The sequence below is a fragment of the Festucalex cinctus genome, chromosome 19, assembly GCF_051991245.1.
Source record: "Festucalex cinctus isolate MCC-2025b chromosome 19, RoL_Fcin_1.0, whole genome shotgun sequence".
Classification (NCBI taxonomy): domain Eukaryota; kingdom Metazoa; phylum Chordata; class Actinopteri; order Syngnathiformes; family Syngnathidae; genus Festucalex; species Festucalex cinctus.
This window is the reverse complement of record NC_135429.1, coordinates 14,085,820-14,099,000: the sequence shown is the minus strand read 5'-3', so window position 1 is coordinate 14,099,000 and position 13,181 is coordinate 14,085,820. Positions and strand designations below refer to the sequence as shown.

The following is a 13,181-nucleotide window of genomic DNA, read 5'->3' as shown; positions in this document are numbered from 1 at the left end:
CAAACAGGTGAGCTGTGATTGGTTACTTGAACCCTTTGCGACAGCAAATTGCAAAATGTGTTTTTAAAGGTACTAATTGTACGTGAAAAAGAATGAAAATATCAAATTGATTATAGACAAAATATTAAACTTTTATTTCTATATTTGGGCTAAATAAGTGAAGTATCCCTTTAAACCACTGCAGCTCGTTCAGACGCCCATTTATGCAGATTAGGGGTGTCAAAATTTGTGCGTTAATATCGAGTTAATTTAAAGTTAATGCCACTAATACTTTTTTAACACTTGATTTTTGCAATGTGCTGTCATCAATGTCCAACTTTAATCGCTTATGCCATCTACTGGCAGAAAATGTCAATGACTCACCTTAATCCTTTTTTTTTCTTTTTATAGTACATTTTTTTATCTTGAACTTCAAATCACTTTCTTAATTACTATAAAATTATTGTATCAATGAACTAAAAGATACAAGCATGTTTGTATTAGGTTGAATTAACATATGTCTCCACTTTTATATTAAAAAGAGTATAGAAAAATTTTGAAAAAAATATTATACATTTTATTTTATTGTACATTCAAAACAGATATGAATTGTGATTAATTTGCGATTAATTGTGAGTTAATTATTGAAGTAATACAATTAATTATGATTAAAAATGTAATCGACTGACACCCCTACTGCAGATATTTAATTAGATTAAACACATATTTAATTAAATTAAAAATGACACATGGGGCATTTTCACTTAGGGGTGTACTCACTTTTGTTGCCAGCCGTTTAGATAGTAATGGCTTTGTTTTGAGTTGAGAACGCAAAACAAACCTCAAAAAAAGCTTTCTCTTTCCTTTTGCTTTTCTCTAAAGACAAAAATCCTGCACAAACCATTTCATTCACAATTTGAGTGGGTGGATAAAAAAAAAGAAAGAAAGGTTTATCACTTTGATTTTATAGACGCTGGCATATTATTCCCTTGGAGCGACTCTGCATAAAGCTCGACGTGGATCTGATTGTCCCTTAATCGGACAAACGGCATTAATAACAGTTTGGCATCATGCTCGCTGGCTACGCTTCGCCTCACAGCCCAGACGCTAATAAAACTAGCTCGTGATTCCTCCATAATGGAGGCACCAGAGGCACATATTCACATTGCGTTAGCCGCACCCTGCATCTCAGAGGCAGTGACAGGAAGAGAAAGATGGAGGCCGCCTGCTTGGAGGGTGAGAGAGGAAGCTGAGATGAAGGGGTGGAGCATGTGGCAGCAGGAGGTCTGGGGGCTCGGGCGGCACGAGCGCACGAGCACCCCAAATCTGTCTTCAATGCTGTCTTCGGGGCCATAAATTATTCAACTGCTGAATGTGGACTGTATACATAATCCTGAGAGCAACACTTGAGATTCAGTTCAATGCAAGGCATGTACAGTTTATTTTACAGTATACTTACTTTAATACCCTCACTGTGGGAAAGGAGAGCCACAATCACAATGCATTTTTTTTTAGCTGTTTTTTTAATGTAGGGAAAACGGTTAAAAAAAATAAATAAATGTATACATTTAATATACATTTAAAAAATAAAAAATAAATAAAAAATAGAATAAATAATATATATATATATATATATATATATATATATATATATATATATATATATATAATTATATTGTCTCCCTAAATTGGAGATTTTACCAATCTCATGATTTATTTATTTTATTTTAATTTATTTTAGAAAACTTGTAAAATAATAATAAGAATAAGAATAATTAAATAAATAAATAAATAAATAAAAATAACAAATAAAAATAAATCCTTTTATCGGAAATGTTTTCCCCTGGACCATGACAGTAAATTAATTACCAAGACTTTAAAAAAAATGCAATTAAAATTGACGAGCCAAAAATGCACGAGCCAAATTTAATAATAAAAAAAAAAAAAAATGCATTATGCAATAGGGACGTAACAATATCTAAACATCACGATACGATAATTATCACAATATTGTGGGGAGGTTGGCGATACAAAAAAGTCACAATATTGTAAAAAAAAAAAAAAAAAAAGAAGAAAATATTGTGTTTTTGTACATTACAGCAAGCGTATTATATTCCCCTTCATCTTTTAAACATAGGAACAAAACGTGCCTTGTGAAAATTAAACTGCACTAAAAAAAAAAAATAGCCACCAAAGGGTGCTAGAATTGCACAAATGGAAATCAACATGACTTTTTCTAACAGATGTGCTGCTTTTAATATCGTCACAAGGGCATCTCAGGCGCATATCAGGCGAGAAACATGAAAGGATTTGTATTCATGCTTAATAATAATAAAAATAAAAATGTCAGAATACAGTAAACATAAACATCAACGATACACAGTATTAAACGGAGCAATTTGAGTAAAACGAGTGCGCAGAAAATAAAAAAATGACAAGCAAAGAAGCCAGTTTAAGTGAATGAGCAAAGACACTTGAGATATTTACTATACTATATATGAAATTCATTTGATTTACTTGGGGGAAGTTGTCAGTGGAAAAACCTCCGCTAATTTCCCAAGAAGTTGTCTTGGATGCTCGTTAACTATGATTCAGTGCCTCTCAAATACAACAGTCGCATTGTGGCACATTAGTTCTGAATGACTTACATTTGATGAGCTGCCAATTGGGCGTTTTGTGCGTGAACTGCTTCTCGGCTCCTCACACGAGCCGAGGATGCTGCTTCTCCACGGATAGTTTTTATTTTCAGCACCGTTCCCAACACCTACCGTTAAACGTGTCAAACGTGTTCGTCAGACTGACCAACTGCGGCGTTCACACCAAGCAACTTGTCATTGCTGTTTACGCACTTCTGAGACTGAATTACGCATGACATGACCACTCACCAGGGGGAGGTTTTGCTGCGAAAAACATGTCTGATCTAAAAGTAGAGGTTGTATTTATGCTCTTATTGGCTCTCAATTGGTCTTTAGTTTAGTTAGGTGCCTGGATGTGTTCATATACTGTAAGTGCCCGCCACTGTCCATCATTTACTGGCTGTCCTCCGGCAATGCTGGAGGGCTTTCCCCAAAAGTGGTGTTGGATTACACTGGAGGTCGCCAGTGTGATGCCAAAGGGATCACTCAGACGACCCAACAGGAAACTCTTGCTGAGGTCACCGAGTGTGTGAGCAGGTGTGGGTGCATCATAAGGACAGTTGGTTTTGGGGGTTCAGTAGGTGGAGCTTGTTTTAAGGGGTCAACGGGAAGAACGTAGAATGCAAGGCAACACCTGTTTGTGTGACAGACTTAGATGTTGACATAGCTTTGACAAATGCAGTCCAAAGTCATCTGACTATTTTTACAGATATCCTTTTCCACAGTGCCAAATAAACTACGTGGATTTTGAAATGAGTCTTCAGTAGGGATGTAACGATAAGCGCAATATCGTGATATTAAAACTTCCACAATCGTCGTCGTCATGTTCACGATATTTAAATGCAACACATCTGTTAAAAAAAAATGTCAGGTTGATTTTCGTTTGTGCAGTTCTAGCACCTAATCGTGGCTATTTTTTTGTGCAATTTAATTTTCATTAGTGATGTTTTGGCCCTTCTATGTTTAAAATCTACACTAATTATTAAGGGGAACGTAATATGCCTGTGAAGCAAGTCAATATGTGGAGGAACTAAATTTGTGTGTGCATTAACAGAGCAGAGCATAATAATAATAATAATAACATAACATTAAGATTATGCACATTATTTTTTTGTATGAACTCATTTTTATTTTTACAATAAAAATAATTTTTAAAATATCGCCTTACTCCCCACAGTATCGTGATATCGTATCGTGACATTTGGATATTGTTACATCCCTAGTCTTTAGTATTTTTTTTTATTTTCATATGAATTAAATATATTTGTAATATTTGTATTGCCTGAGTGTATTTCAGAAGATTTGTTTTTGTACGGTCAATAACTATTTTTGTCTATCTTGTTTGTCTTGGGCGCACTTCCACTATCAACCACTAGATGCCAGCACACTAATTTAGTTTGCGACTGAGTAAAATTGGAAGAAGAACGAAACTGGAAGCCTCGTTTTTGTTGAAAATTACTGAATGCCATCTGCTGTAATCCTGCTTTTTATGCCTACAGAAAGTGACAAGTAGAGGTATGGATTTATATTATACATTCTTTGGACAGGATTATTAATGTGTATAGTATTTTCAAAAATTACAAAAAATAATTTCACAGAAAATCACATATATAATAAAGTCTCACCAGGACCTACTTATCTTACAAATCAATCTGGTGACCGGTGGTTGTGCTAATAGCGTTTAGCATTCGGTAAAGTATCTTGGTTCACAGTTCAACAGCAATAAAGTTAATGACTCACCATTATCGAACCGTTCTGCGTCATTTAATTCGCAGTCCCACGTATAACAGAGTTCGTAAGTAACTGCAGTATCAGGCTAGCCGCTAGTCAGACTACATTTCCCATGATTCTTTATCGTATTAATCGCTATGACAGCCGTGTGATTGACATACAAACCACTGGCTTGCGGACTGGTCAAATTTAAAAAATAAAATCTAATAAATTCATACGGGACACACAAGGCTAAAAATCCGGGATTGTCCCGGAAAAACAGAGATGTCTGTTCACCCTAGAGAGAAGTTAATTTTGTTCATTTTTCTCCTTTCCATTTTTGCTTCTTTGCTGTCAATATGACGTGCTTAACTTGTGCACACATGGTCAGAACTATTCCATAGCAAGTAAATATTATGTAATCTTCAAGTCTTTTCATCATAGCTTACCTTTTGAAAAATTGCAGCTTCCATCTCACCTTCTCTCAGGAGAAAAAAAAAAGAGGCTCAGTTGCCAATCTGGCCTGTTTGCGTGAGCCAATCCTGTTTTGTCACTCACATTAGCAACATTCAAAAGTGTCCACAAATAGCTGGTCGGCATCTGCTTCAGAGATTTTTCGACTCGGGTTCAAATGAAGTGCACCCACCGGTGGGGAAAAAAAGGAACATTTCATGACACACGAGCTCAACACAGCAAGGGTGCCACTGCGAGTCCTGTGGGCCTTCGCTGGGATGTTGAGGGATACAGTAGAGAATTCTTTTTTGGATAGGGATGCTATTGAGGCTGACTTTTGTGTTGTGCCAGCTTGTGCCTGCCGCAGGGGTGGGAGGGGTGGGGATGTGGGGTGCGACTGTGCCCAAAGGCCACGAGGAAGCTGCTGCTTCCTGGATCGTCTTTAGCTGACTGTCAAACAAGGCCAGCTGTCTGATGAGTAGAATATAGAATGTTGGCAAGAAATCAATATGTTAATGTTAGATGGTCCTCAAATAACATGCCGAGTCTGTACTAATCTAATTACTGGCCATACAAATTATGTCACTAATAGTTACATTCATCTAGCGAAATAAAATGACCAAAATCTTAGAAACAGTATCTGGTTGTTCATCACTGCAAAAAAAAAAATCTGGTGACTTTCCAGTGGCGGAAGTTGATTTATAGTCTTGATTTATACATTCATGTTTATTTCCGTTTGTCTTTCAGTATAAGAAAAGCAGCGTTACCTGTGAAGGTGTGTCCCTCCGGCATCCGGCTACACATGCGCGGCAAGCCAAAGGCTGTTACCGTGGAAACCAAGGAGGGCCAAGCTACCCCTGATTTCAAGAAGAGTAAAGATGGTTTCATTCTACTGGTTCCGGCCAAGTGAGGATGCTGTCACTTCATTCAATCAGCCAATCAGATGCCTTGAAAAATTGGACTTTTTTATTTTTTATTTTATTTTATTTTTTTTTATGACCGCTAATATTTTTAGTAACTATTGGAACTGTGGATGCTTTAATGCTAACAGAAACAAGTGTAAAGTTTAAGGGAATAAATTATGTCGACTGTTGTTGTGTTAGAATGTTCAGTAATAAATAATTCTCCAGCGCGTTCTTGCAAATTACATCGAAACATATTTGTTTCCGAAATGCGCTGATGTCATGTTTTGTGCTTTCCTGTATGCAGTCCACCCAGTTATAAACAATATCCTGGTGTTTAGGCGGGAGGAAAAACAGTTGGATTTATCTTTAATCCGAAGGGTCCGCTCAAAACATGCAATCTAGCAAAAAAAAAAAAAAATGGGACAAAATGACGCAAGAGTTATTTCCTGTCTTGTCCCTTTGGTGTCCTCAGGATTAGATCAGAATTGTTGCAGATGTTTTGGCGCAGGAAGCCTTGGTATCATTACCCACTTATCAGCATCGTGCAAAACCCTCCTGACATCCTTCCCCCACGCACCCCAACATCAATTCGCACCTTGAAAAGAGTCCTCACGTCGGTGTGTCGGTGCATGTGACCTCAAATGTCTTTTGGATAGCATGAATGTGTGAACGACTTGAGGGGAAGTTAAGATGTCTCTTCTTGTTAGCAGGACACGGAAGCATCTCATCTGATCGAAGCACCACCAACCAGATTCCACTGGAGCTCAACGCGTCCCGTTTACGAAGCAACGGGTTGTGGTTGTGATGTCATCCCTTTAATCGTGAATGCAAAAGATGTGATTAACAAATGATGTCTATTCACGCAAAAATGCCTTTCATCCCTGATTAATAAGCGTTATATACTGCATATGTCTGACGATTTTTGACCATTTTCATTCTCTCCTCCCGTTCACATCAGATTTCTCAGAGAGCTCCTGTCACATCCCTTACGTGGAGAGTTGTCTTTATGTTGAATGGTGAGTTTTACATCCTTGTATTGAATAAATTGTACCTTACCTAAATAAATTAACTTTTACGGAGTCTCACCTTCTGCAAATGCAATAGTGAGAAGATTATTATCGATCCATCCATTTTCAATAGAGCTTGTGTTTACCAGGTGTCAAACTCCAGATGTGGCCCTGAGGGAAGCTGTCATGGTCTACGAAAAAAAGGTATGACACCTCTGGTTGTACCACTTGTTGGAATATTAGTCTGGAAAACTCGAAATTATAAAATTGTTGGTGTATTCTTCAAAATCTCTCACAAATGAACTGCAATCATCCTCACAAATGAACTGCAATCATCCAGGTTTGAAAAATGCGCAAAATGGCAGCACGTCATTTTGCTCGTTTTACCTGCGAATTGTGATTGATCAAACAAGATGGCTGAATTTGCATCTAAATAACTACTTTGGCATCATCTTTGGCAACATTTTTAAAATGCCAGAAGCAAATATTGGCATGACATATTGTTGTTGCAGCAATGAATGAGGTATAATTTGGAGTCAGTCACAAGAAGGGGTCATGCCATATTTTCATTTTCATTTACTGGTGCTGATTTCTCTCAGAATTTACTGTACGAAATTTTGAGCTCAACGTTACGCAGGATGTGCACTCGGATGGGTTAAATCAAACAACGTGGCTTTTATGTGGTTGTTGGCCTCACCAAAGTTTGTGTTCCACTAACACTTCCAATTCCATCACTTCAGAGTTCAAACTTTATTTTTGCGCTTGTGATGCTCTCCCAAAAGTTATACGGTAAAAAAATCACAATGCATCACCATTTTTAAACCTGTTGCCAACAGTGCACGATCTGTTAGCGTGAGCAAATGTGGACAAGCTTTAGCTACTTGGGATTAAAAAAAATAAAAAATAAAATAAAAAAAAGTAACATTTTAGTAATTACGTGCAACACATTGCGTACAATCTGGCCCTTGGAATAGTTTATTTTCCTTTTGAAGTTTGAAATCAACTCCGATAGGCTCTCGTTGCGCTTAATGAAGACAAGTGGCACAGGAATAGGTTGAACGGACGCTCTTTGTCTCGTCACTTTATCCAAATACGAGTCGTCCAGCTCTAATCTAATTGATCAGGCCTGGCTGATTGTTGATGCAATCACTTAAAGCGACATGCAATTCCATTACAGAGAGGCTGGCACCTGGTCTGATTCTCTTTCGGGATTACCAGCCGCGCAGCTCGGATTTCGTAATGAGTTGGAGAGGATTTAGCATAATATGTGTCCCAGGGCTGTGTTTTTTTTTTTTTTTTGCCCCTAAATCCTCTCAGGGCAGACCCACCACTGCTTTGGTGAGGCCAGCAGGGTTTTTCCTGCATCTCTCCATTATCAGACCCGAGGGGAGGTCACATGTTGGAGATTACAGTAACATGAGGGGCAGATTGCTATTCGCTTGGCTCCCTCAAAAAAAAAACAAAAAAAAACATGCCAACAGGCTGGATGTTTACTAATCTGGACATATTCGACATACCAAAGGGTTGGAACTTCCATCCAACCATTCATCCATCCATCCATTTTCTTGACCGCTTATTCCTCACAAGGGTCGCGTGGGTTGTAACTTCATTATTTAAATGTATAATTAATATTTGAGTAATTAGGTGCGGTTTTACGACTATTTGGTCCAACTTCCAAGATTACCTGGCCTTCTCCACACATTATTGGTAACTTTTGTTTGTGTTATTATTATTATTATTATTATTATTATTATTATTTAAATATTTATTTTTATATCATTTATAATATTGTTATTTTTGTATTTTTTATTAAGAAAAACTAACTAAAATTGAAAACACATTTTCATTTGTCCATCCATCCATCCATCCATCCATCCATCCATCTTCTTCCGCTTATCCGGGGTCGGGTCGCGGGGGCAGCAGCTTCAGGAGGGAAACCCAGACTTCCCTCTCCCCAGCCACTTCAACCAGCTCCTCCGGCGGGATCCCGAGGCGTTCCCAGGCCAGCCGAGAGACATAGTCTCTCCAGCGTGTCCTGGGTCGTCCCCGGGGCCTACCGCCAGTGGGACATGCCCGGAACACCTCCCCAGGGAGGCGTCCAGGAGGCATCCGAACCAGATGCCCGAGCCACCTCAGCTGGCTCCTCTCAACGCGGAGGAGCAGCGGCTCGACTCTGAGTCCCTCCCGGATGACCGAGCTTCTCACCCTATCTCTAAGGGAGAGCCCGGACACCCTGCGGAGGAAGCTCATTTCGGCCGCTTGTATCCGGGATCTCGTTCTTTCGGTCACGACCCACAGCTCGTGACCATAGGTGAGGGTTGGAACGTAGATCGACCGGTAAATCGAGAGCTTTGCCTTTTGGCTCAGCTCTTTCTTCACCACGACGGACCGATACAGAGTCCGCATCACTGCAGACGCTGCACCGATCCGCCTGTCGATCTCCCGCTCCATCCCACCCTCACTCGTGAACAAGACCCCAAGATACTTGAACTCCTCCACTTGGGGCAGGATCTCATCCCCGACCTGAAGACGACACTCCACCCTTTTCCGACTGAGGACCATGGTCTCGGATTTGGAGGTGCTGATCCTCATCCCAGCCGCTTCACACTCGGCTGCGAACCGCTCCAGTGAGAGCTGAAGGCCCCGGCCTGATGAAGCCAACAGCACCACATCATCTGCAAAGAGCAGAGATGCAATGTTGAGGCCACCAAACCGGAACCCCTCCACGCCTCGGCTGCGCCTAGAAATTCTGTCCATAAAAGTTATGAACAGAATCGGTGACAAAGGGCAACCTTGGCGGAGTCCAACCCTCACCGGAAACGAATCCGACTTACTGCCGGCAATGCGGACCAAACTCTGGCAACGGTCGTACAGGGACCGAACAGCCCGTATCGAGGGGCCCGGCACCCCGTACTCCCGAAGCACCCCCCACAGAAATCCCCGAGGGACACGGTCGAACGCCTTCTCCAAATCCACAAAACACATGTGGACTGGTTGAGCGAACTCCCACGCACCCTCGAGGATCCTGCGGAGGGTGTAGAGCTGGTCCACTGTTCCACGGCCAGGACGAAAACCACACTGCTCCTCCTGAATCCGAGATTCGACCTCCCGACGGACCCTCCTCTCCAGCACCCCTGAATAGACCTTACCAGGGAGGCTGAGGAGTGTGATCCCTCTGTAGTTGGAACACACCCTCCGGTCCCCCTTCTTAAAAAGGGGGACCACCACCCCGGTCTGCCAATCCAGAGGCACTGTCCCCGATGTCCACGCGATGTTGTAGAGGCGTGTCAACCACGACAGCCCCACAACATCCAGAGTCTTTAGGAACTCCGGGCGGATCTCATCCACCCCCGGGGCCCTGCCACCGAGGAGCTTTCCAACCACCTCAGTGACTTCGACCCCAGAGATAGGAGAGCCCACCCCAGAGTCCCCAGACTCTGCTTCCTCAAAAGGAGACGTGTTGGTGGAATTGAGGAGGTCTTCGAAGTATTCCCCCCACCGCTTCACGACGTCCCGAGTCGAGGTCAGCAGCACCCCATCGCCACTATAAACAGTGTTAACGGTGCACTGCTTTCCCCTCCTGAGACGCCGGATGGTGGACCAGAATTTCCTCGAAGCCGTCCGGAAGTCGTTTTCCATGGCCTCACCGAATTCCTCCCATGCCCGAGTTTTTGCCTCAGCAACCGCCGAAGCCGCGTTCCGCTTGGCCATCCGGTACCTGTCAGCTGCCTCCGGAGTCCGACAGGCCAAAAAGGCCCGATAGGACTCCTTCTTCAGCTTGACGGCATCCCTTACCGCTGGTGTCCACCAGCGGGTTCGAGGATTGCCGCCACGACAGGCACCGACCACCTTACGGCCACAGCTCCGATCGGCCGCCTCAACAATGGAGGCGCGGAACATGGCCCATTCGGGCTCAATGTCCCCCGCCTCCCCCGAGACAAGGGAGAAGCTCTGCCGGAGGTGGGCATTGAAACTCCTTCTGACAGGGGATTCCGCCAGACGTTCCCAGCAAACCCTCACAATACGTTTGGGTCTGCCAGGTCGGACCGGCATCTTCCCCCACCATCGGAGCCAACACACCACCAGGTGGTGATCAGTTGACAGCTCCGCCCCTCTCTTCACCCGAGTGTCCAAAACATGCGGCCGCAAATCCGATGACACGACTACAAAGTCGATCATCGAACTGCGGCCTAGGGTGTCCTGGTGCCAAGTGCACATATGGACACCCTTATGCTTGAACATGGTGTTCGTTATGGACAAACCGTGACGAGCACAGAAGTCCAATAACAGAACACCGCTCGGGTTCCGATCAGGGGGGCCGTTCCTCCCAATCACGCCCCTCCAGGTCTCACTGTCATTCCCCACGTGAGCGTTGAAGTCCCCCAGCAGGACGAGGGAGTCCCCAGAGGGAGCGCTCTCCAGCACACCCTCCAAGGACTCCAAAAAGGGTGGGTACTCTGAACTGCTGTTTGGTGCATATGCACAAACAACAGTCAGGACCCGTCCCCCCACCCGAAGGCGGAGGGAAGCAACCCTCTCGTCCACCGAGGTAAACCCCAACGTACAGGCGCCGAGCCGGGGGGCAATAAGTATGCCCACACCTGCTCTGCGCCTCACACCATGGGCAACTCCAGAGTGGAAGAGAGTCCAACCCCTCTCAAGAGGACTGGTACCAGAGCCCAAGCTGTGTGTGGAGGCGAGTCCGACTATGTCTAGTCGGAACTTCTCTGCCTCACACACCAGCTCGGGCTCCTTCCCTGCCAGAGAGGTGACATTCCATGTCCCAAGAGCCAGTTTCTGTAGCCGGGGGTCGGTCCGCCAAGGTCTCCTCCCTTGGCCGCCACCCAGCCTACACTGCACCCGACCCCTTTGGCCCCTCCCACCGGTGGTGAGCCCGTGGGAAGGGGGACCCACGTTGCCTCTTCGGGCTGTGCCCGGCCGGGCCCCATGGGTGCAGGCCCGGCCACCAGGCGCTCGCCAGCGAGCCCCGCCTCCAGGCCTGGCTCCAGAGGGGGGCCCCGGTGACCCGCGTCCGGGCGAGGGAAACGCTTCTCCAAATATCGTCGTCATCATAGGGGTCTTCTGAGCCGTTCTTAGTCTGGCCCCTCACCTAGGACCTGTTTGCCATGGGTGACCCTACCAGGGGCATAAAGCCCCAGACAACATAGCTCCTAGGGTCATTGGAACACGCAAACCCCTCCACCACGTTAAGGTACCGGCTCACGGAGGGGTTTTACAATTTTCATTTGTAGTTTATTTTAACACAATATTTAGTGATTTTTTTAGTGATCTTTTTTTTTCTTTAGCTTATCTTTTTATCTTTATCTTTTTTTTCATCTTTACTCCAAAAATATGCCATGTATCAGAAATCTATTAAAAGCATATCTAAAACGTAGGATTTTTGACAAAACAAAAACAAACCTGCATCAAAAGCAAACTGCTAACTAAATTTAACAAACAGAAGTCAAAATAAAATAAAAACTAATAAAAATCCCAAACTATTACAACCTTAGTCCACAGCATCATAATCATGATTTATGAACTGCCTTTTTTTTTTTTTAACTTCAAATAAACTTTTCCATGAGTTCCTGCTGTAGGCGTAAAATTACTAAAATTCATGTCACTGTGTTAATTATAAAAAAAGAAATATTTTGTTTCACGGTAATCTGTTGAACTCAAAGCACATGCTGTGACCATTATGATGTCCTAATGTTCATTCCAACACCCCAATTAGTTTTGTCAATTTAATATGTCAGATTCCCCCTTCACTAATTAAATCATCAAATGGGGGCTTTCGTCGAAAGTTGTTGGCTAATTGGTATGGAGCTTGTTCACTGAGACCCCTTGTTCCCTCAATTAGTGTTGCTATCTGCTCACAAATGTGGACCGTAATGTTCGTGTGGTGGATTCGTATTAGTTGTCAAAAAATGGACCCTGACATGTTTTCACGAGTCAATAATTTTGTTATAGTTGGTGGTTACAAATAGATGTAGTGTTTAGAACAGAGGTGTCCAAACTACGGCCCGGGGGCCATTTGCGGCCCGTTGTCCATTTTTTTAGTGGCCCGCAACATATAAAAAAAAAATGACATTTGACTTAGTTCAAATAAAATAAAAACAAAAATGTTTGGAGATGGTCAAAGTAAGAAGGGAGGGTGTTGAAAAACACAGGCGCCATTAAAGGTTATTTTAGTTAACTAAAACTAACGAAATAACTAAAACTAAAATTCAAAAAAACAATTTCGTTCATGCAATAAAATAAAAACGAAAATGCTTTTTAAAAAACGAAAACTAACTGAAATTACTTTTTATGTTTACAAAACTAACTAAAACTATAATTATAGCAAATATGTACTTCGTTTTAGTCTTTGATGTGATTTTTAGTAGATTTATTTGATATCAACCGGAATAATGATGTGACATCGAGCAACAGCCAATTGAAAAGCACCTTCAGATGACGTCGCTCCCATGGTGTTTTTGTAAATATTGCGT

General features: G+C 42.7%; 1 protein-coding gene across 1 annotated transcript in view; it reads left to right on the top strand.

The window, feature by feature from the left end:
* myo1g (myosin IG) overlaps positions 1-13,181 on the top strand; it is a 107,257-nt gene that overhangs the window by 81,900 nt on the left and 12,176 nt on the right. Inside the window, exons 24-28 of the mRNA XM_077506019.1 lie at positions 5,526-5,684; positions 6,156-6,300; positions 6,394-6,481; positions 6,642-6,699; positions 6,840-6,894. Of these exons, the coding sequence (XP_077362145.1) occupies positions 5,526-5,684; positions 6,156-6,300; positions 6,394-6,481; positions 6,642-6,699; positions 6,840-6,894 (505 nt within the window). The remainder of the gene's footprint in view (positions 1-5,525; positions 5,685-6,155; positions 6,301-6,393; positions 6,482-6,641; positions 6,700-6,839; positions 6,895-13,181) is intronic.